The following is a 23,442-nucleotide window of genomic DNA, read 5'->3' on the forward strand; positions in this document are numbered from 1 at the left end:
GTCAAGGTGACGGTGGCTTCGCTCAAATTGTTCCACTCGATCACTGTCTTTAAATAAAGAACGAGTTCCTGTATTGATCTGTCTTTGAGGTAGGAGCTTTGAAACAGCGGCTGTTGTTGGTTGCCTGTCTCTGGAGGATGTTTTGGCTCTCATACCCCTCGTAGGCTTTAGGCTTGACTCGGCGCCGAGATACGCTCACCGGGGTGAGGAAGGAGTCAGGGGGTAGGGCAGGTACAAGTCCATTGATGATTTTGAACAGCATCGTCAGGCGTAGTTGCTGACGGCGTTCCTGGAGTGTAGGAAGTTGGAGGTACTCTAGCATCTTGGTGACGCAGCCTGGGTCCTTGGACCCGTAGTCTTTCATGATGAACCTAGCGGCTAGGCGTTGGATGCGTTCGAGTCTCTCAACATCTTGTTTGTATTGGGGGTCCCAGACCACCGCCCCGTACTCAAGGGTGGACCTGACAAGAGTGATGTAGGCAAGGCGACGGCACTCACGTGGGCAGTTCCGGAGGTTCCGGCGTAAGAAGCTTAGGGTAGATCCTGCCCTCCTGCAGAGACTGGTGATGTGGGGGCCCCACTTCAGGTCGGCTGAGATCTGTATGCCGAGGTACGGGTTCTGTTCGACCTGTTGGAGGATGGTGTCTCCGAGGCTGTAGAAGTAGTGGGATGTGGATCTGGTGGAGAGGACGTAGCACTTCTTAGCGTTGAACCTCATCCCCCACTGGTTGGCCCACTCTTCCAAGCTCTTTAGGTCTGCCTGTAGCGTAAGGTGGTCCTGAAAGGTGCGGATCTGGCGGTAGAGGAGACAGTCATCCGCAAAAAGTCTGACAGACGACTGGACTGAGTCTGGGAGGTCGTTGATATGGCACAGGAACAACAACGGACCCAGCACTGTGCCTTGCGGGACGCCGGACTCGACCTCTACCTCTTCAGATGCCTCGCCCTCGAGTCAGCGATCATGAGCAACGTTGATTTGACGTATGAGATCCAAACAACAAAGGGACGTAAACACTTAAAATATATCAAACAACAGAAAACGAGAGTTATAAAGAACATGTCTCCTGTCATCTGAGAGAAGAAGGAACATGTAAATGAAAACAAGTCGCGTAAGGCGAAAATACAATATTTAGTCAAGTAGCTGCCATTTTTCAGCAAGACCGTATACTCGTAGCATCGTCAGTCCACCGCTCATGGCAAAGGCAGTGAAATTGACAAGAAGAGCGGGGTAGTAGTTGCGCTAAGAAGGATAGCACGCTTTTCTGTACCTCTCTTTGTTTTAACTTTCTGAGCGTGTTTTTAATCCAAACATATCATATCTATATGTTTTTGGAATCAGAAACCGACAATGAATAAGATGAAAGTGTTTTTAAATTGATTTGGACAATTTAATTTTGATAATAATTTTTATATATTTAATTTTCAGAGCTTGTTTTTAATCCGAATATAACATATTTATATGTTTTTGGAATCAGCAAATGATGGAGAATAAGATAAACGTAAATTTGGATCGTTTTATAAATTTTTATTTTTTTTTACAATTTTCAGATTTTTAATGACCAAAGTCATTAATTAATTGTTAAGGCACCAAGCTGAAATGCAATACCGAACCCTGGGCTTCGTCGAAGATTACTTGACCAAAATTTCAACCAATTTGGTTGAAAAATGAGGGCGTGACAGTGCCGCCTCAACTTTCACGAAAAGCCGGATATGACGTCATCAAAGACATTTATCAAAAAAATTTAAAAAAAACATATGGGGATTTCATACCCAGGAACTCTCATGTCAAATTTCATAAAGATCGGTCCAGTAGTTTAGTCTGAATCGCTTTACACACACACACACACGCACACACACACGCACATACACCACGACCCTCGTTTCGATTCCCCCTCGATGTTAAAATATTTAGTCAAAACTTGACTAAATATAAAAAGGAGTATAGATAAGTGAATGATGAATCGGGGAAGTGCGGTGCATCATGAGTTGACTGGTTGAGGTAGCTCCAAGGGAAGGCACCTTGACACCGGTCCCAAGATCCACCAGGGGGCACACCACCAGACTACAGGTCCCCCGGTCCCGCACTGACTCCCACGTACAGAACGTCGTAATTTTCGCCATCGATCCGCCTCTGGAATAATTAATTAACATCCCCAAGAGGCTGTGAGCGCAGACTCCCCCCAGGCCTTCAGGACCATCGTTGAGGCCAGCTAGCTCAGAGGCGCGAGCATCCCCTGTCGAATCCACTCCAGGCATGAGCAAGTTCCAAAATTTTCACTCGCCTTGTGGGCTAGTGAATTTCAAAATTGACTATAGCCACAAACAAATGTACTCGCCCACAAAAATTAGTTACCAAAGAACAAAACGATTTGTTTTGGCAGCAACATTTTATTCAACCATATTAGATGTAACCCACAGTGACACACACACCCACACACACACAAACTCACACACATCATGTATACAAACACACACACACGACACCCACAAGCACACCCACACTTACACACACACTCACACACACACTCACACACACACACTCACAAACAGTGTTGATATACAGTTTGATACAGATCTACATTCGGATTCTAAAGTTATTAAACTATTGCAGATGTTGTTATTACTATATTGCAGTGTTTCGTTCACAAGTCAGCTTTAAGTTGTCTGATCCCAATACAAACAATGTCAGCTTCAACACAGCACAGAACAAATTTTCAAGCTGAAACACTTAATTTCCGTTCAAAACAAGGCAAACACACTAATTAACTTTATACTTGCAAATCCATTCAAACATGGTGAAAGGCGAGCAGGTCTTGCAAGCGCCAGTGTACCGATCGCATCGCAACATGATAAAAAAACCAAAGAAGGCAGAAACTCAATCAGCTCGATCAAACTGACTCTGACTCATGCATCTGACTGCATGACTTTTATTTAGCCTGGATTCCCAAACCCAGGGATGTTGTTCAGCGTTGGCAGGTGGCAAAACTATCCAAAGAGTTTGCCAAGCTTTTTTTTTAATTGTAAGGTAAAGTTGATATCTGTTTGATTTAAACTATGGCAAATTAGCTTTTAATTACCCAAATATTGATAGCAGTCAAATTTGCCAAAGACAAAAAATCCTAGAAATGACCCCGCAGACCAGACTTTCACCAGACAATGAACATTCATGATCGGTGCAGACTTAAAATAGAGTCCTTCCGCCCCTATGTGCAAATGCATGCAAAACGACTGATGTGCACATTAAAGATTTTGTGTTTCCAGCTTCTTCTTCTTCTGCGTTCGTGGGCTGAAACTCCCACGTACACTTGTGTTTTTTACACGAGTGGAATTTTACGTGTATGACCGTTTTTTTACCCCGCCATTTAGGCAGCCATACGCCGTTTTCGGAGGAAGCATGCTGGGTATTTTCGTGTTTCTATAACCCACCGAACTCTGACATGGATTACAGGATATTTTTCGTGCGCACTTAGTCTTGTGCTTGCGTGTACACACGGGGGTGTTCGGACACCGAGGAGAGTCTGCACACAAAGTTGACTGAGAAATAAATCTCTCGCCGAACGTGGGGACGAACTCACGCTGACAGCGGCCAACTGGATACAAATCCAGCGCGCTACCGACTGAGCTACATCCCCGCCCGTGTTTCCAGCGAAAGCCTAAGGACTTAAAAACATGCAGATACCTATCACACACACCCTTTGAAGATGGCGCCATGCTTCCCAGGTGGTGTGATAAAAAATGGTGTGACATGCAAAACTATCAGTCTCACCATAAGGTGATCCTGAGAGAATACAGCTCAGGAATGCAGAAGAAGAAGCACACTTTGTTGCATGGTGTTATTTTGTTAATTTTTCCTAAAACCATATGCTGTGTATGAAATTATCTCCAGTATATATTCCCATTATGCTTTTTACAGTGCTGAAGAAATTCAGAAAGATCTTCAAAACATCGTAAGTATAGTTTATGCTCATGCCTCACTGTGTATTTAACTTTTAACTCGATCATTGTCTCCCAGGTACAGATATATCCATAACCACTCATTTGGCTCTATCTGACCTGAGGTACGAATATATATCCGTACACACAGTCACTTCATTGCATCTGCTCTCATTCAGCACATATCCGCATTCTGCTCAGACTGTTAGCTTCAGTCGCTTCCTGTAATGTTCATCTAATGCCTGCATTCCAGCGTGTTGATACACAGTTTCTAACACATGCAGTTACTACAATTCTGAGTGACCTGCTGCAGCACAGCTGGTCTCGGCTAAAACAAACTTGGTCAACATAGGTGGGGTACAAAGTGTTAAGAGGGGAGTCCCATATCATGTGTGTGTCTATCATTGTATGTTACTACATGTACATGTATACATACATGTGTGTTCAATATTTACATATTGAATATATATATATATGTTCATACAGTGGAATTCCCCTTTTACGCCAGCTTGTTTTAAGACCTCCCCCTTATTAAGACCCTTGTTTTTCAGATTTTCTGTTCATAACATCTGTAAATTTACCTTCATTTTAAGACTCTCCCTTTCAAGACAATATTTTCGGAGATTTTTGATCACCATCAAATAAAAGGGAAGGTTAATCCACTGTAGAAAACAATAATTTCAATGATTTGGTTACAGACATAAAACAAAGATGAACAAAGCTGAAGATCAAGCTGGGAATGACAAGCTGTCCAAAGAAAACGGAGAATCATGCATTGTCCGCATTTTTGGACAAGATGTGACCGACTTCAGTTCTCAGTATGGGGCAGAATCCCGGATGACATATGCAGCACAAAATCTTGCTGGAAACTACAACATTTATCCAAACTATGGTGACTTCACGCAGGCGTGTGTCTTTGTAAGTATACTGTTGCCTGTTCTAAAAGCTAGTTCTTAAACGATTAAAAAAATTGCTCTGAGAATGTGTTTATGACAGAAGATATTTTTTCTTGCAGTTTTAAAAATGAGTATTCTGGTATGCCGTTGCACACTCGCAAATGCAGGCACGCACGCACACACACACACAGATTGTATAAACATGAGTGTAAAATCACTGTAATGGGAGAGTTTGCTTCGGTTAGCTATGCTTGTGACCCGGTCATCTCATACTCACTTCTTTACTACTGTCCGTGTGCTCACATTTGCATCGTCTGCTACAGTATTCTCATTGATAACAATTTTACATTCCTCACATTGACGACCAAACATATTTTGTAAAAGGTTTTTCTCTTTGATCTTGCCACTCAGCAGACGGTCCTTGTCTGAACTGAAAGAGATTTTTGACAAAGAAATTATGTGTTTTGTGTAAATGTAAACCTACTGCTAATACATATTTTATTTCAGTGTTAGCATGGTTAAAGGGAGGATTCGGGGTGAGGTACAATCTTGCTTTCACAATAAACAAACAAAAAATGAGGTAGTGTTCTAAGAAATTTATTTTGGATAAAGCATTTCCTTTAAATCAGTTTTCAGATTACAATCATATGTTCAACCGACAAAATATAAAAGTTCTTCTGTTTAAATTACTTAGTTTCAAAAATACAAAATCTCCTCTCTAAAAATCTAAAACTCTCTCATCAAAAACCAGACACAACCAGGGGTCCACTAGACCAAAAAATATCCATCGTGAATCAAACGCTTGCTGATCGATGATCAACAACAAAAAGGTTACCCCTGGAAAATAAAACAACACAGCATAAGTATAATTCAACAATCATCAAGATAAAATTTCAGTTTCACTAGAACACTTTTTTATACACCATAGAACAAAACAAAAAGAACATAACACATGATACAACACAATACGTAAACAATACAATGTTATTGTCATGACTGAAGAATGGAATACACTAGGAATATCATATCATGTAATACATGATATATGGAATCCAACCCAATCAGAAATATTGTCTAAACCACAGCCCCACTTGTCTGTGATAACAATGATTCCTCCATAATAGATAGAAGTTATGTTAAGACTATATCAGACACAGCTACAAGCAGAGTCAATCAAAACTATACTTCATCCATTTAGTGATTAGCTATAAGCATAATCACCCTTACAGAAAACCTAAGACATTCACTTGATGTCTCAAATTATTCTTGATGTAACCAGTTGCAGTGCACACTCGAAATTACATCTCTCATAAAGCCGACAGTTAACAAAACAACTGTGCAGACTTAATCTCAGTTCGCGTGGTGATTCCTCTTATCTCAATACAGTGCCTATGTTCCATTTCTTACAACCATGAACAATCCACACAAAACAAATACTTCAGTCTTCCTGTGCTCCGCACAACAACAGTTATGCAATACCCAAATTAATGACAAATCAACTTGAATTAATTGCAGAAATGAATAAGTTGTTAACACTTATCATTTCTATGCCTCAAAACAAGAACAAACAACATCTTGAAACTTTTAGGAAAACCACATGGCCAGGCACCATGTAAGTAAATCATGCAACAAAGGAAAATCAAGTTTTATCAAATATAGTCCTAAAATAATAATCAACTATTACTCACAACTGATACATAAAAAGACATCTTGTATAATCAAAACATTATAGTAAAAACACTAACCTATCATGTCACAATTCATTTCTTCTACAACTTCATACCATCACTTTGCTCAGACACCACATGGTCTTTCTGGCATCTTTCCCAGAATCTCATAATTAATTTCAATCCCAAGAATCCTTCAAGAATAAAAAGTGCCACCTCATATAACTTTTCAAAACAGTACACAATACATATTAGAAACAAACTAACTTAATATTTAAGCCATTTCTTACCTGGTTTAGGAATAAAACGTTTTATAATTCAGGACAAATTTGGGCTGGATCAGCTGGTTCAGTCAGATTCTCAAGGAAAGGAAGATTCAAGTCTTGTAGAAACCCAAAGGTAATTATTAATTTAGAACAGTTTACCTCTTAACAAATAAAACAACATTTCCAAATATTCACTAAAATTACCAAGCTTCAATTAAGCATCTTTCAAATAATTTCTAAACACTAAATATATTTTTAAAGTTCCCAAAAACTATAAACTATAACATTCCTGGTTATTAAAAACTGGGATCCAAGACATGTCTATACTCTTAAACTAAAACAAATTTTCTAATAATAATATTCTAAAACATCATTAAATCATTACTAAATAGTACAAGTAAAGCATAACTAAACAATAATACAACTTTAGACCTTACAAAACAAAATGGTAAAAAACGAATTGGAACCAAACAAGGGAAGTAATTCAAATCATCAAATATTTTAGAACAGCCACAGTTCTTCCCCTTGAGTTGATATAGAAGTTTCTCAGAGCAGCTAACTAGTAAACTGTGAAAGAACTACTAATCTTTCACTGGTTTACATACACCCCTCCAAAGAAAATGTTTCCTTATTTTCTCAAAAAATTGGAACATTTCCCAAAAAATTAAATAACATTTTAACAAAAATGTTCACAAAACCATAATTGTTCCCAACAACTGAACACAGTACAAAACACAACATAAATGCAAGTCATTAGCTATACTTTCCTTCCTGAGTATATATTCAAAACGTCTGGAGAAAACAAAATCTTTTGTCAACTCTTCATAGCACCAAAACACTGTTGCAACTAGCAGTCACAACAATAGGTTACTCTCCACAATTCCACTTAATTGTAGCACCGTCAAAATCATATCATCATCAAAAGGAACAATTCTTTTGAAAATAAAAAATGACCAATCTCAGTAAATCTCACTGTTCAACAATCTTACAATAGCAAGTAAAGTTAAGTAAGACTGCAAAAATCTCAACATCAAAATCATCAACACATATGCTTATGACCGAAAAACCGAAAATGCACAAGCATAACATGTAGATTTATCCTCTTTAAAAATACAAACACTATCAAAGAACTTAATACAGTTCTCTAAAAACTCAAAACCAAAATATTCACAATAATCACATGAATATTTGTTCACATCAGCACCAAAATATCCTGTTTTGACTTCAACAAAGCAAACAATCCTCAGAACCAAATTCTGAACTTCAAAAGAAACAAGATCAGACAAAAAAATAACAAAGCATCAAATGACAACTCAGAACATGATCATGAACACAAATGTATGATTGTCCGAAGAGCATCCTCTATGTCCCTAGCCATACCATCTGACATGGGTATGTCCTGCAGTGTTACCAAGGACTGAGTCACTACCTCGGATAGTCGACAATTTACCAGACGTTCCAGACCCACACGATGACACAGGTTAAGCCTTTCTACAGGTCGTCTTATTCGAGTCGATCGCCTGCGTGGGGGTGATCTAGCAGAAGTTTCTCCCTCAGTCTCAGAAATTTCTTCCTCACTCCCAGAAGTTTCTTTCTCATTCCCAGAAGTTTCTTCCTCATTCCCAGAAGTTTCTTCCTCAGTCTCGGTCTCTTCTGACGATGCATCTGCTTGCTCTCCTGATGAACTGTCTTCTGACTCAGACTTAGCCTTTTCACTGTCATCTCGGGTAGAGGGGACAAAGGCTGGAGCATTAACATTCAACCCATCTCTCTCAAGTTTGATTAAAACTTGAAAAGGTTCCATATCAGTCTCCTCCTGTTCATCATCTGACTCGATGACTGGGATGTTCTTCTTGGGAATGTTGCGTCTGGGTGCAGGTGTAGGTCGTACTGCCATTGTGTCACCTCCTAGCATACCGATCGGAAGGAGAAGATTTCTGTGCAGCGTTCGCTTGGGACCACTGCCCGTCTCCTCTTGAACCGTGTATACTGGAACGTTAGACGACTTTGACACAACAATGTAGACTCCCTTCTCCCACCTGTCTGTCACCTTGGAGACAATCCTGGGTCCCAGTCGTCGAACCAAGACCCGGTCTCCACATTCCAACTCAGCTGCATGAGCAGCAGAATCGTATCTGGCCTTGTTTCTGTTTGCTGACTTGGTCATATTTGCTGTGGCCAAGTCGTACGATTTCTTCAGCTGCTCTTTCAGTGTTCTGACGTACTGCCGTGGGGTTCTTTTGTCTTTACTCAGATCTATACCAAACGCTAGATCAATCGGCAGCCGTGGTTGTCTCCCGAAAAACAAGAAATACGGACTAAAAGAAGTGCTTTGGTGAATACAGCAGTTGTACGCGTGGACTGCTGCGGGTAAGCTTTTCCTCCAGTCAACCTTTTGCTCATCTTCCAGACTTCGCAACATGTGGATTAGTGTTCTGTTCCACCTCTCCACCGGATTCCCAGAAGGGTGGTAAGGTGTCGTCCTACACTTCTTTATGCCTGCCAGATCGCATACTTCCTTCAGAAGTTGTGACTCAAAATCACGTCCCTGATCTGACAGAATGCGTTTAGGAAACCCATAGATCATGAAGAAATTGTTCCACAGAGCCTTAGCCACAGTCTTAGCAGTCTGGTCTTTAGTACAAATGGCAGTACCAAACTTGGTAAAATGATCCATTACCACTAAGATATTCTGCTTCTGTCCCTTCACATCAATAGTAAGATAATCGATGGAGAGTAGCTCAAGAGGGAATGATGTCTCTATGCTGTTCATAGGAGCTTTCTGTTGACGCGCCCCCCTTCGAATACAGCGACTGCATTTCTTGATCTTAGTTTCAATGTCTCGAGCCATGTACGGCCAAAAGAAACGGAGTCTGGCTTGTCGGATTGCGTCTTCAGCATGTGTATGGAACAAATCCTCATGGACTCCCCTCATGGCTTCAGCCCTATGGGAGGAAGGAACAACTAGCTGCCACCTAATGTTGTCTTCTTCCAGCACTCTTCTGTATAAGACACCGTCCTTCACCTCTAATTTTCCCTGTTCTTTGGCAAGCATCTTCAACTCGGGGGTACAGTGTTCTGTTTTGCTGGCATCCAACTTCACTCTCTGTTCCAAGTGTTTTATCACTATCGCTAAGTTTTTGTCTTCCAGCTGAAGTTTTCGCCAGCAGCGCTCAGATCTCGGTGTTGGTTCTTCAGGCGGGCCTAGAATGTCATCACTAATCAGTTCCGGGTTCTTGACTAAATGTTCAACTGCTGGGTACCACTCTGACTCAGAATCCTGAAATTCTGTGTCGTCTTGAAACTGTTCGCGATGCTGGACTGACTGGCGACAAAGAGTAGCAGTACGACGGACTCCCTTAGCGGTGAGGATGGCACACACAGTTTCCCGGTTCAATTCTACGGTTGCCTGGGCCTCTTCCTCAAACCTTTTTGCCTTATCGCGCAGGAACTCAGTCTCCTCCATCATTTTCTGGTACTCTAGGTCTTCTTCAGGCGGCTCCTGCGGACGTCGGGATAGAGCATCGGCATCGACGTGAGTTGTCCCCTTCTTATACCTCAGTTGAAAGTCAAAGATTGATAGTGATGAAAGCCAACGGTGACTGGTCGCGTCAAGTTTTGCATTTTTTAGAATGTAGCAGAGCGGATTGTTGTCCGTCATGACGGTCACTGGCGAGCCCAGAAGATAGTCGCTGAACTTGTCGCTCATGGCCCACTTCAGTGCAAGAAATTCCCGTTTGTGTGCCGGATAATTCTGCTCAGACTTGTTCAATCCCCGGCTTGCGTAGGCTATCACCTTCAACTGTTTGTCCTGTTCCTGGTACAGTACGGCGCCTAGACCTGTGCCACTGGCGTCGCAATGAAGAGTAAAAGGTTTTCTCTTGTCGGCAATCCCCAGAACAGGTGAATTTGTGAGCGCTTGAATGATCGACTGGAATGCTTTTTGTTGTTTCTCACCCCACAGATGGGAAATATCTGACGAGAGACTCAGAGTGGGCTTCTTTGATCCTGTCTTCTTCTTGCACTTAGCTGGAACATATCCTATCGTCAAGTCATTCAGGGGTTTTGCCAGACTGGCGAAGTCTTCGATAAAACGGCGATAAAACCCTGCAAAACCAAGGAAAGACTTGACCTCTTTCACGGTGGAGGGTCTTGGCCATGAAGTGACAGCCGCAAGTTTCTCTGGGTCAGGGCGTATGGTCCCCTCTGATATCATGTAACCCAGATGACGGATCTCGGTGGCTCCGAAAATACATTTGGACGGATCAAGCTTCAAATTGAATTTTCTCAGTCTTTCGAGCACTTTCACTGTTCTTTCCTCCAGTTCTTCAAGCGACTGTGCATGAATCAAAATATCGTCCAGAAATATTATCAGCTCAACAAGATTCATGTCACTAAAAACAGTCTCCATGAGTCTCTGAAAACAAGCGGGAGCATTCACTAGTCCTTGGGATAACCTATCCCACTCAAACAAACCAAAAGGAGTAATAAATGCTGACACTTTGCTGGCATGATCAGACATGGGAACCTGATAATAAGCTTTACACAGATCCATGCTGGAAAAATACTTAGCTCCGCTTAGTGTCAAAAACAGATCCTCAACCTTTGGGATGGAGTAGCTATCTCTCACTGTACGTGCATTAACTTTTCTGTAATCAACACACATTCTGAGCGCACCAGTCTTCTTTCTCACAAGGACTATGGGACTTGCAAAAGAAGAGTTTGATGGTCGTATGACCTTTGAATCCAACAACCCCTGAATATGTTGTCGGCATTCCTCAAAGTCTCTTGGAGAAAGAGGTCTTGCTCTTTCTCTGATGTCAGGTCCAGGCTGCAGCTCAATGTCAAAAAGTCCTGTCTCAGCCCGACCAATGTCAAACTCACTTTTAATAAAAACATCACTAAAACTGTCCAGTCGTTTTCCAAAACGATCACACCACTCAGGCGGAGCTTTCTCACCAAACTGAAACTTTAGTCCTGAGGGTTCTGAGGATGTGGTAGTAGTTGCACTGCAAGCATGTACAGTATTGCTGTCACTGTCACTGTCAGTACTCTCACTGGGTGACAACGTACTCAATAGTTTGTGAAGGTCATACTCAGCATGTACAACAAACAAATCTGCAACAATCTGACGTTTTCTAACAACAATGTTACAATCAGAACTGTTACATAAAAAGACTTTAAGACGGGGTAGAGCACTGGTAGGCACCTTGCAACTGATCACCCTCAGACCTTCAGGTAGGGTATGAAAAACTGGCTCTTGAACAAGAACTGAACTTCGCGTACTTGGTACGTGAGCTCCGCTGAAACCCTTGACCTCAACGGTCTCACCGGCCGGGACAGTGACATCCTTTTCAAGTAGTCTCACTGAACCAAGCCGTCCGGTCTCATTTCTGGCTAAGTCTTTGTATGCAAAAGCTACTTCACTTCTGAGAGGTAACACAGTTGCGAAATGCCCCCCGACTCTCTGCTCACCCTTCTTCGCGAACAGATTAAGGGTGTTTGTGCCGATAATGAATGGTACTTTAGAAGAATACTCAGTATCGGGGCAAACAAGAACCATAGTGGACACACTCTCACTCACACCAACAACATCCAATGGCAAACACACACTCATCACAACATAGCCCAAATATGGTACAATACTTCCACCCGCCCCTCTCACAGTGAGTTCAGTCTCCAGATCACGCAGTTCCAAATGCTGGAAATGTTTTCGATAGAAAGATTCACCGACTGTAGACACCTGTGACCCTGTGTCGATGAGACACGTACTACGCACATCACCTATCTGGATAGGTGTCTCACAGGCTGGTCCCACTAAAGAGTCAATGTTACTGTCACAATCATCTGTATTAAGTTCGGCAATAATATCTGTGCTGCTTAAATTAACCGACGTCCTGGAGGTGTTCTTCACTACTACTCTCACAGTCAGATCAGTGCACTGTGCACTGAGCACTATCAACCCTGGTGGAAGTAGATCAGGATCTCGGGGAAAAATGTTAATATCCTTGGTCGTTTCATCAGGTATTTTCCCCCGTAGTTCTAATGTCTTCCCAGGATTGATACTGACTGTGAGAGGACTTTGCAGCCTAACTGCATTGAGACTCAACAAACCGCTGTCGATGATGTCGGCGGCCTTGTTGAGTCTCCGGGCTCTCTCCGTGGCAGGAAGCTCAGTCAACGGCGGCCCGTTGCCATTGACTGACGACCGTTTAACGGGCTGCCCATCTTGGACCGCTCCTCCGCGACTCTCCTGGGATTTGGAGGACTCCTGCAATCCCTCGCGATGTGTGCCCCAAACACCCCGCAATTGAAACACAGTCTCTTGCCCCCCCTCGGTGCAGGTCTCACGCCCTCTGTTGGGGCAGGCCGAAGGCGCTCTGCCACTTTGTCGGCCAGCTTGTCGTAGTCAATGGCAGGGGCCTCCACCTGGTGGGCGTGTGCCTGTGTTGTGGCCTTCGTTGCCGGTGCTGGGGCCATCTCCGCCGTCCGGCGGACCATCAGCAGTAAGTCGTCCAGGGCTGGTGCTGCTGTCCCTGGAAAACCAAATTTGTTGCGCATCTCCAGGGCCAGCAGAGGCAGGGTCGACTGTAAACCCGTACAGAAGGTTCTGTAGAGTTTCGTCTGGAGTTCTTCTTTTCCGAGCTTGGCCATCGTGTTGATCTCCAGCAGCTCCCCCCAAAGCTGAAGCAGAAAATCAGCTGCCTTCTCTTTTGGTTTGAGCCTTCTGCTGGCAAAGGCAAGGAGCTGGGCCTCAGTGTCCTCCACACACCCAAAAAGACTACGGATTTTAGAAATAATGTCCGCGTTGGTGGTCAGTTCCTTCACGGCGTTGAAGGCCACTCCCCTCAAGCTGGCCAAGATGCGGGAGTCGCAAGGCTTGAGGTCGGGTGTCAGCAGAAATGATTCCATCTGCTGAGCCCAAGCCCTAAAATCACACTCGTTCCCTCCAGCGGGGGCAAGGCCGGTGAAAGTCTTCAACCTCTGAGGCTGGGGAGGGTTGTCCACTTGGACCGTGATGGGTTGCTGGCGTTGACGACCCAGTTCCTCTGTGACGCTAGCCAGTCGCTCTCGCAGGTCGTTCAGCTCGGCTGTGGCGGCGTCAGTCGCCTCTTGCTTCTGCTTGATGGCCTCCTCCTTCTGACGCCCCAGCTCATTGGCCATCTCCTTGACCTGGTCCCGCAACTCCGCCATCTCGTCAGCGGTTGGGGCCGTCTCACGAGCCATCTTTTTAAATCTGTATCACCCTGGTTGTGTACCGCGTGTTACAAATTAAAAAAAATATGTCCTACAAAAATCCAAAAATTTTCCTTCTTCTTACTACTGTATAACTTCTTTTTCCTTTCTCTATTTTTTTTATGTACTAAGTTGAAAATTTTCTGTGAAACAAAAAAACCTCAGCCCCACATTGGGCGCCAAAATGTAAACCTACTGCTAATACATATTTTATTTCAGTGTTAGCATGGTTAAAGGGAGGATTCGGGGTGAGGTACAATCTTGCTTTCACAATAAACAAACAAAAAATGAGGTAGTGTTCTAAGAAATTTATTTTGGATAAAGCATTTCCTTTAAATCAGTTTTCAGATTACAATCATATGTTCAACCGACAAAATATAAAAGTTCTTCTGTTTAAATTACTTAGTTTCAAAAATACAAAATCTCCTCTCTAAAAATCTAAAACTCTCTCATCAAAAACCAGACACAACCAGGGGTCCACTAGACCAAAAAATATCCATCGTGAATCAAACGCTTGCTGATCGATGATCAACAACAAAAAGGTTACCCCTGGAAAATAAAACAACACAGCATAAGTATAATTCAACAATCATCAAGATAAAATTTCAGTTTCACTAGAACACTTTTTTATACACCATAGAACAAAACAAAAAGAACATAACACATGATACAACACAATACGTAAACAATACAATGTTATTGTCATGACTGAAGAATGGAATACACTAGGAATATCATATCATGTAATACATGATATATGGAATCCAACCCAATCAGAAATATTGTCTAAACCACAGCCCCACTTGTCTGTGATAACAATGATTCCTCCATAATAGATAGAAGTTATGTTAAGACTATATCAGACACAGCTACAAGCAGAGTCAATCAAAACTATACTTCATCCATTTAGTGATTAGCTATAAGCATAATCACCCTTACAGAAAACCTAAGACATTCACTTGATGTCTCAAATTATTCTTGATGTAACCAGTTGCAGTGCACACTCGAAATTACATCTCTCATAAAGCCGACAGTTAACAAAACAACTGTGCAGACTTAATCTCAGTTCGCGTGGTGATTCCTCTTATCTCAATACAGTGCCTATGTTCCATTTCTTACAACCATGAACAATCCACACAAAACAAATACTTCAGTCTTCCTGTGCTCCGCACAACAACAGTTATGCAATACCCAAATTAATGACAAATCAACTTGAATTAATTGCAGAAATGAATAAGTTGTTAACACTTATCATTTCTATGCCTCAAAACAAGAACAAACAACATCTTGAAACTTTTAGGAAAACCACATGGCCAGGCACCATGTAAGTAAATCATGCAACAAAGGAAAATCAAGTTTTATCAAATATAGTCCTAAAATAATAATCAACTATTACTCACAACTGATACATAAAAAGACATCTTGTATAATCAAAACATTATAGTAAAAACACTAACCTATCATGTCACAATTCATTTCTTCTACAACTTCATACCATCACTTTGCTCAGACACCACATGGTCTTTCTGGCATCTTTCCCAGAATCTCATAATTAATTTCAATCCCAAGAATCCTTCAAGAATAAAAAGTGCCACCTCATATAACTTTTCAAAACAGTACACAATACATATTAGAAACAAACTAACTTAATATTTAAGCCATTTCTTACCTGGTTTAGGAATAAAACGTTTTATAATTCAGGACAAATTTGGGCTGGATCAGCTGGTTCAGTCAGATTCTCAAGGAAAGGAAGATTCAAGTCTTGTAGAAACCCAAAGGTAATTATTAATTTAGAACAGTTTACCTCTTAACAAATAAAACAACATTTCCAAATATTCACTAAAATTACCAAGCTTCAATTAAGCATCTTTCAAATAATTTCTAAACACTAAATATATTTTTAAAGTTCCCAAAAACTATAAACTATAACATTCCTGGTTATTAAAAACTGGGATCCAAGACATGTCTATACTCTTAAACTAAAACAAATTTTCTAATAATAATATTCTAAAACATCATTAAATCATTACTAAATAGTACAAGTAAAGCATAACTAAACAATAATACAACTTTAGACCTTACAAAACAAAATGGTAAAAAACGAATTGGAACCAAACAAGGGAAGTAATTCAAATCATCAAATATTTTAGAACAGCCACAGTTCTTCCCCTTGAGTTGATATAGAAGTTTCTCAGAGCAGCTAACTAGTAAACTGTGAAAGAACTACTAATCTTTCACTGGTTTACATAAACATGCTGATCTTTTCGGAACTGTGTGTGTGTATGTGTGTGTGTGTGCGTGCGCTTTTCTGTATTCTTGTTAACTTTCGGAGCTTGTTTTGAATACAACCTATCATATCTATGTGTTTGGAATGAGGAAATGATAAAGAATAAGATGAAATCATTTTTGGATCGATTTCTTAAATTTTTATCGTAAGACTAATTAATCTATTTTCGTTAATTGTGATCACATTTAAGAGTAAACATGACATATGTATATATTTTTAGATTCAGAATATGATGAAGAATACGATGCAATCAATTTTAAATCTGTTTGCAAAAAATCGATTTTAATGACAACTTTAATGAGCAAACTCATTAATTAATTTTTAAGCCTCCAAGCTGAAATGCAATACCAAAGTCCGGGCTTTGTCGAAGATTACTTGACCAAAATTTCAACCAATTTGGTTGAAAAATGAGAGCGTGACAGTGCCGCCTCAACTTTCACGAAAAGCCGGATATGACGTCATCAAAGCTATTTATCCAAAAAATGAAAAACACGTCTGGGGATATTATACTCAGGATCTCTCATGTCAAGTTTCATGAAGATCGGTCCAGTAGTTTTCTCTGAATCGCTCTACACACAGACACAGACACACACACATACACCACGACCCTCGTCTCGATTCCCCCCTCTACGTTAAAACATTTAGTCAAAACTTGACTAAATGTAAATAACAGATCTTAAACAGGAGGGGTCTAAAAATGGGAGTCAATTTACAGAGGTTCTCAACAGAAAGTCTGAGAAACAAGGTCTTAAAAGGGGTGGAGTATTAAAGTGGGGGTCGGGGCCCAAGGACTGTTATGCCGGGGTGGAAGTAGAGATAAGCGCCTACTTCCCAAGAAATGCTCCATATGGCTTCGTGTTTCCAAACACCTCTGACAGTCAATGATCCAGCTCCTGGCCTTCACGTGGTGGGCCCTGTCTTCGACTAACAGGAGAAGGGATGCAGGCGGGTCCCTGGCGCCTTAAAACCAGCTGCTTCGGGCAGATGGGGCTCGTCAACCTTGGATGGTCGCTCATCTAGGAGAAGCACAACTCCGATTTCAAAACCCGCACTGCCTTGTGTGCGCCTTGGGAAAGGCAAAGGCTACGAGAAGGAAAACTTCGACAACAAACCCGGGTAGAGTGGACTCAACAGCCCAGCAAAGGCAGCTACTCTTGGGGAGGAGGCAACCCTGAGTAAGAACCTCAACCACCGAAGACGGAAGACAGCAGCCAACTTGGCGTGGGGAGAAAATCGGCTGTCTACGCTTCCACGATAATACATCGAACGCAGAAGAAGAAGAAAGTGGGGGTCTTATAAAGGGGGGTTCTGACAGCTCTGTCACAAGCAGAGCTAGCAAACTATCCCATTGATCAACACTTTATTTATTATCGATATTATTCTGTATTCAGCACTCTGCAGCTAACAGCCTTGGTAATTGAATTGAATGCTCTTATGTCAACTGAATGTTTTGTCATAGACTCTGTTAGTGTTATTTTGACGCTTGGATTCTGACAGTTCAGAATGTACATGTGCATGTGCAAGTGGTTTACTGTGTTACAGGTCATGTAACTTCATCCACTGGATATTCTTCCTTACTCACTTTTCTGTTCAGAGAACCTATGGTCCCTGGTGGAGGATGGCCCCATCTGCTTTCAAGCCGTACCGCAAAACACCAACTGCAGTAGGCTTTGAAAGTGAAGATTACATAGGTAAGGTGCATTTGAATTTTTCAATTTGTTTTAATACATGTATCTTTTTATGTTTGTATGAATATGTAGAAGATGTTAATACTACAGTGGAACCCCTCACAACGACCCCCCTCTCTAAGGACTACCCCGCCACAACGACCCTTTTTTTTTTAACCGATGTGTTTCCTTATATAGTTGTCACCAGTGTAGCGACCACCCCGCTCTAACGTCTAAGGACCGACCTAACAGCTTGTGTAACGACTTTGTCAGACAAAGCCAAGACTCAGTCAGCGTAACGCATCACTGACAAACCGGTTATAACCAGTTATAACCGTCTTGCATAAGCAAAGGCACTAATTAACCGCTGAGAGGTGTGATGGTTGGGGTACGTGGGCTGAGTAAACATCACAAACCAATCATCGAGAAAACAAACTCACGTGACCAACACACACCGTTCAATTCAGTCAGAATAGACAGTCTTTGGACAGAAGAGCAGTGGAGATCGACATGGCGTCTACAAAGAAAAGAAAATATTTAACTCTCGAAAATCGAGTGAATGTTGTGAACAGACACAAAAAGGGAGAAACTGCCATCGCGATTGCAAAAAGTCTTGATGTTGGAAAATCGCAAATTCAAAGAATTATCCAACTCCAAGAAAACATTCTGAAAAAGGTGGGGAAGTGGTGACAAGGCAGTGAACGCACTCACCATGCACTGACATCATACGAAAGCAGCCACACAAACACAGCACAGAGGCAGGTGTGCAGATGCTTTGTGAGAATAAGCGTTGAAAACCAGTTTGAATAAAAAACCAGCAGATAGAGCCGCATGTCATAATCATTCTTCTTGTCTGGCTTTATTGACTGCATGCCGATCTTGTGGCAGTGACTTTTCCCTCTTCAGTCGGACTGTACACAAACCGCTCTCACTCTCCCTCACTGACTACCCTAAGCCCTGACAACTGATCCTTGGAAATTGTTTGGAAGAGTACACCTCTCTATTTCTCTCCAATGCTCTTCCTGCTGACTTCAGTGACACCGGACACCCCACTGAGTTTAGCCAGCTACCCCCCCCCCCCTCTCTCTCTCTCCCCCCAGCCATGTACTGTTTGGTGCTGTGGCCAGAGAGGTGTCACCGGCTAATTGAGGCCAGCTGCACTGTTCACTCAGAGCAAAACTAGTTGACTGTGTCTAACTTTTGACAAAGCAACACAACTGAAGGGTTCACAGATTAGGTAACCGACTCACTGGTCAAGGCTGCAGGGAAACAAGAGTATCTTGTCAATGAAAGAGGTTACACACAGATACGCGATGCTGAGAACGGTGGCCGATTTTTCACTCTCTTTCTCGGAGGGCCTTCATCATTGCAGGGACTGCTGTAAAGAAATGCTTGCTCAAAAACTAACTCTTTTTGAATTGAAACATGCACCAGAACTGGTGGACACCATCGACAATGTCAAACATGAAATCGAAGCAGTTTGCTTGAGGAAACGGTCGTCAGCAACTCAAACTTCTCTGTTTTCTTTTTTTAAGAAAATCTGAGGTGACTTTCTTTGTGGCCCCGCCCCCTCGAGTCCCTCTGTAAGGACCCCCCTCCATAAGGACCGATTTTTGTCAACATTTTCAAGGTCGCTAGAGAGGGGTTCCACTGTATAAGACACCAACCCCAGTAGGCTTTGAAAGTGAAGATTACATAGGTATGGTGCATTTGAATTTTTTAATTGGTTACAATTAATACATTACATGTATCTTTTTATGTTTGTATGAATTTGTAGAAGATGACGTTACTCAAGGTGATTAGCAGTAACTTGAAATAAAGCAATAATTAATTCTAGTCTGATTACATGAGTATTTTTTAGCCAACAAGGTGCATCTGTTTTTACTATTACTCTAATCTTCTTCTTTTTTTCGTTCGTCATTTTACTCCAACCTGTACCTAGACCGCCCACAGTACAAGAGCTTGCAAACCATATATCGTGGGACCTCGCACGTGACTCTTGACGCCAAGTAACTTTCGAGGTCCCACGATTTCACTGACGATATACATGTAAAGTGGCAACTTCCATTCAAGACCCCGCTACCTCCAAGGAAAGGACACCTTCTGTTGTCCCTCTCTCTATTATTTTGACTAAACTATACCTGTAATGAGAGGCCACCTGCAATGTAGAGACACTTGGCTGGTCTCAAAGGTGTCCTTTTATCACAGGTACCAATGTATCCATAATTATTCCTGTTTTGAAGTGGTGGTAATGGTAGGATTATTCTTGGTAGGTTCATGTTGTTGTTGTGTGTGTGTGTGTGTGTGGATATTAAACTGACTGATTTTTATTTTTTACTCTTGTTGCAGAAGTATTATTTGAAGAAAGATTGTACCCAATCGCGGTACAGATCTATGAGACATACAACCCTGGTGCTATTGTCAAAATCATGGCATCAGACTACAAAGCTGGTACCAATGTGGACACTGGCAAACAGAGGTACTTTTATTCTTCCTTTAATTTCCTTCCTTTTTTACAAGTAAAAGAATGTCACATGTCTGTTTGAGTGTGTCTGGATGTTCGATTATTTTTTTAATGTAAACAAAATTTCAAATGATAAGGTAAATTATCTCAAAATGTGCATTCAAAGTTATAAATTAAGATGTGGGTTGTGTCAGTTCCTTTGCTGCAGACATGCATGCCAGGATGTCTACATACGAAACAGTGAATTTTGTTTTGCCCAGCTGTTATTTGTCTTCTAATATGCATTTTTTAGCAGCAAACAGTTTGATGCTTAATGTTTACAGAAGACAATTTGATACTTGGTGTGTTTATAATCAAAGTGCTTTGATGCTGCCAGTTTGATTCTGTTCTGTCCATCCAGCAAATGGATAACGTTATGGTCAAGCCCAGCAGTGGAGACGGAGCAAAGAGTCAGGATATTTTCTCCACCTATCAAGAAGATTGACACACGTGTAAAGTGAGTTGCTTATGTGTTGTTTACAAATTTCAGTTTTAGCTGCTTTGAAGCTAAAAACTTGCAACTTGTTGGTGTAATATCAGTGTTGTTCAAAGCCTCAGAGGACAAAAGGTCAGTTGGACCAAGATAGGAAATTTGAATTGGTGCAAATGTCCTGCTTCGACATCCGCTTGGTAGAGTTACATTGATTTGATGGTCAGAAGACCTTTTACATGTCAAAACTAAATAGGACAGTGAAGTGTCAAGGGGTTACAGACCAATGCATCAAATAAAAAAAACATGCATCAATGATTGAAGACAGAGGCCTTGAAACAACACTGTAATACATTGGATCATGCAAATCCTTATGTATTTCTGTTGATTTTTGTTGATGGTTAAAGATTTCATTCTAGTTCCGGAGCTAAGCAGCTATCTAAAGGCATGAGGATGGAGAAGGTTGCCTGGTTGGGAACTGGGATGTACTGTCACATACAGCACCATTGTTAATGATAGAAGTTTAAGCACACTGCAGTTGTTGTTGCTCTTGTTTTAATTAGTGAACATGGCTTCAGACATTCAGGGTTTTTCTTTCTTATTTTCTTTCTCTCTTTCTTTCTTTCTTTCTTTCTTTCTTTCTTTCTTTCTCTCTTTCTTTCTTTCTCTCTCTCTTTCTTTCTTTCTTTCTTTCTCTCTTTCTTTCTTTCTCTCTTTCTTTCTTTCTTTCTTTCTTTCTTTCTTTCTTTCTCTCTTTCTTTCTTTCTCTCTTTCTCTCTTTCTTTCTTTCTTTCTTTCTTTCTTTCTTCTTTTCTTTCTTTCATTAACTGACACCAGCTTCATGTATCTCAAAGACTCACATCCCTTTATTAATCAATTCCAGCTTGATTCGATTGGAGCTGAACCACAGTCTACTAGGCTACTACACAGAGCTGGACTGCATCATGCTGTGTGGCGTCAGAAGCAGACCCCAGTCGACCGACTACCCCAATCTCCGAGTACAAGCTTCGCAACTTGACCCCCCAAGGACCCCCAGGGAACAAGCCATGCCAGGGTTTTACGCTCAGGAGGAGGAAAAGATGGTGAAGGAACTGGGGTCGTTGAAGCTGAACGACGTCTACCAGTGCCCTGAGGGTGGGGAAGGGAAGCAGCTTTTTGAAATGCTGCCGGTGAGTCAAGTGGGTTTTCTCAGGGCTTTGACTTTCTTGCGGATTTCTGCAAACTGTAAAACTGAGAAACGAATAAGTTTGCTTAGACTTGGCTCAGATTGCACCTTTGTATGCAAATTACAGTGGAACCCTCCTTTTGAGACCCCCCAAATTAAGACTTCCTCCTTTTTAAGACCTTCATTTTTCACATTTTCCCAGGGTTCTGGAGGGACCGGCACGGTTGGCCTCGTGGTAAGGCGTCCGCCCCGTGATCGGGAGGTCGTGGGTTCGAACCCCGGCCAGGTCATACCTAAGACTTTAAAATTGGCAATCTAGTGGCTGCTCTGCCTGGCGTCTGGCATTATGGGGTTAGTGCTAGGACTGGTTGGTCCGGTGTCAGAATAATGTGACTGGGTGAGACATGAAGCCTGTGCTGCGACTTCTGTCTTGTGTGTGGCGCACGTTATATGTCAAAGCAGCACCGCCCTGATATGGCCCTTCGTGGTCGGCTGGGCGTTAAGCAAACAAACAAACAAACAAACAAAGGGTTCTGGAGGTCTTTACAGGGGGCCGTTCCACTGTACAAAAAGTTTTCTCTAAAAGTACTGTAACTAGGAGTGAACATTAAGTCCCAAGCATATAAAAACAATGGAATGTATGAGGTAGGTAGCCTTTGTTTACGAATCTCTTGTAGCATATCTGTTTATATTGACATCAAGGGACCTAATTTGGCCCTACCAGAGCAATGGAAGAACTATACAGTTCAATTTGTGGCTTGCAGTGCTGACACCATTCATGCAAAATACCTTGAAATAAGTGTTTGAACCTTCAGTTATTGAAATATTTAATACAGTGGAACCCCCTTTTAGACCACCTCCTTTTTAAGACCTTGCTTATTTCAGACTTTCTGTTCATAACCTCTGTAAATTTACCTCCAATTTAAGACTCCCTCCTTTTGAAGACAAGCTTTTCTCATATTGATTGAGGTGTTAAAAGGGGGGTTCCACTGTACTGTGTTAAGGTAGTCTTTAGAGAAGGCCACAATATTCTCCTGTTTCTGTTTCTTTCAAGGGAGAGGTGATAGTGATGATTCTGGCCTACCTGGACTTTCCTTCACTGGCTAGAGTGGCTCAGACATGCAGGTATTGCCCTGCATTGTGTTGCTGTACATCCAAAGATAATTCAAAGAAATAATGATGCGCAGTGTGTGTGTGTGTGCTTGTGTGTGTGTGTGTGTGTGTGTGTGTGTGTGTGTGTGTGTGTGTGTGTGTGTATGTGTGTGTGTGTGCTTTTCTGTGCTTTTGTGTGCTTGTGTGTGTGTGTGCGTGCGTTTATGTGTGTATGCATTTATGTGTGTGTGTGTGTGTTCCTCTGTGTGTGTGTAGTGTGTGTTACACAAGAATTTAACA

General features: G+C 41.7%; 1 protein-coding gene across 3 annotated transcripts in view; it reads left to right on the plus strand.

The window, feature by feature from the left end:
• The window catches only part of LOC138981450 (F-box/LRR-repeat protein 4-like), a 38,038-nt gene that overhangs the window by 536 nt on the left and 14,060 nt on the right, over positions 1 to 23,442 (plus strand). Inside the window, exons 2-8 of one of the 3 annotated variants that reach the window (XM_070354367.1) lie at positions 3,914 to 3,947; positions 4,632 to 4,851; positions 17,880 to 17,976; positions 20,302 to 20,431; positions 20,817 to 20,912; positions 21,769 to 22,054; positions 23,105 to 23,175. In XM_070354367.1, the coding sequence (XP_070210468.1) occupies positions 3,914 to 3,947; positions 4,632 to 4,851; positions 17,880 to 17,976; positions 20,302 to 20,431; positions 20,817 to 20,912; positions 21,769 to 22,054; positions 23,105 to 23,175 (934 nt within the window). Of the gene's footprint in view, positions 1 to 3,913; positions 3,948 to 4,631; positions 4,852 to 17,827; positions 17,977 to 20,301; positions 20,432 to 20,816; positions 20,913 to 21,768; positions 22,055 to 23,104; positions 23,176 to 23,442 lie in introns of those variants that run through there. The other 2 variants (XM_070354368.1, XM_070354369.1) reach the window with 2 other exon arrangements.

Source organism: Littorina saxatilis, linkage group LG12 (genome assembly GCF_037325665.1).
Source record: "Littorina saxatilis isolate snail1 linkage group LG12, US_GU_Lsax_2.0, whole genome shotgun sequence".
In the NCBI taxonomy this organism is placed as follows: Eukaryota; Metazoa; Mollusca; class Gastropoda; order Littorinimorpha; family Littorinidae; genus Littorina; species Littorina saxatilis.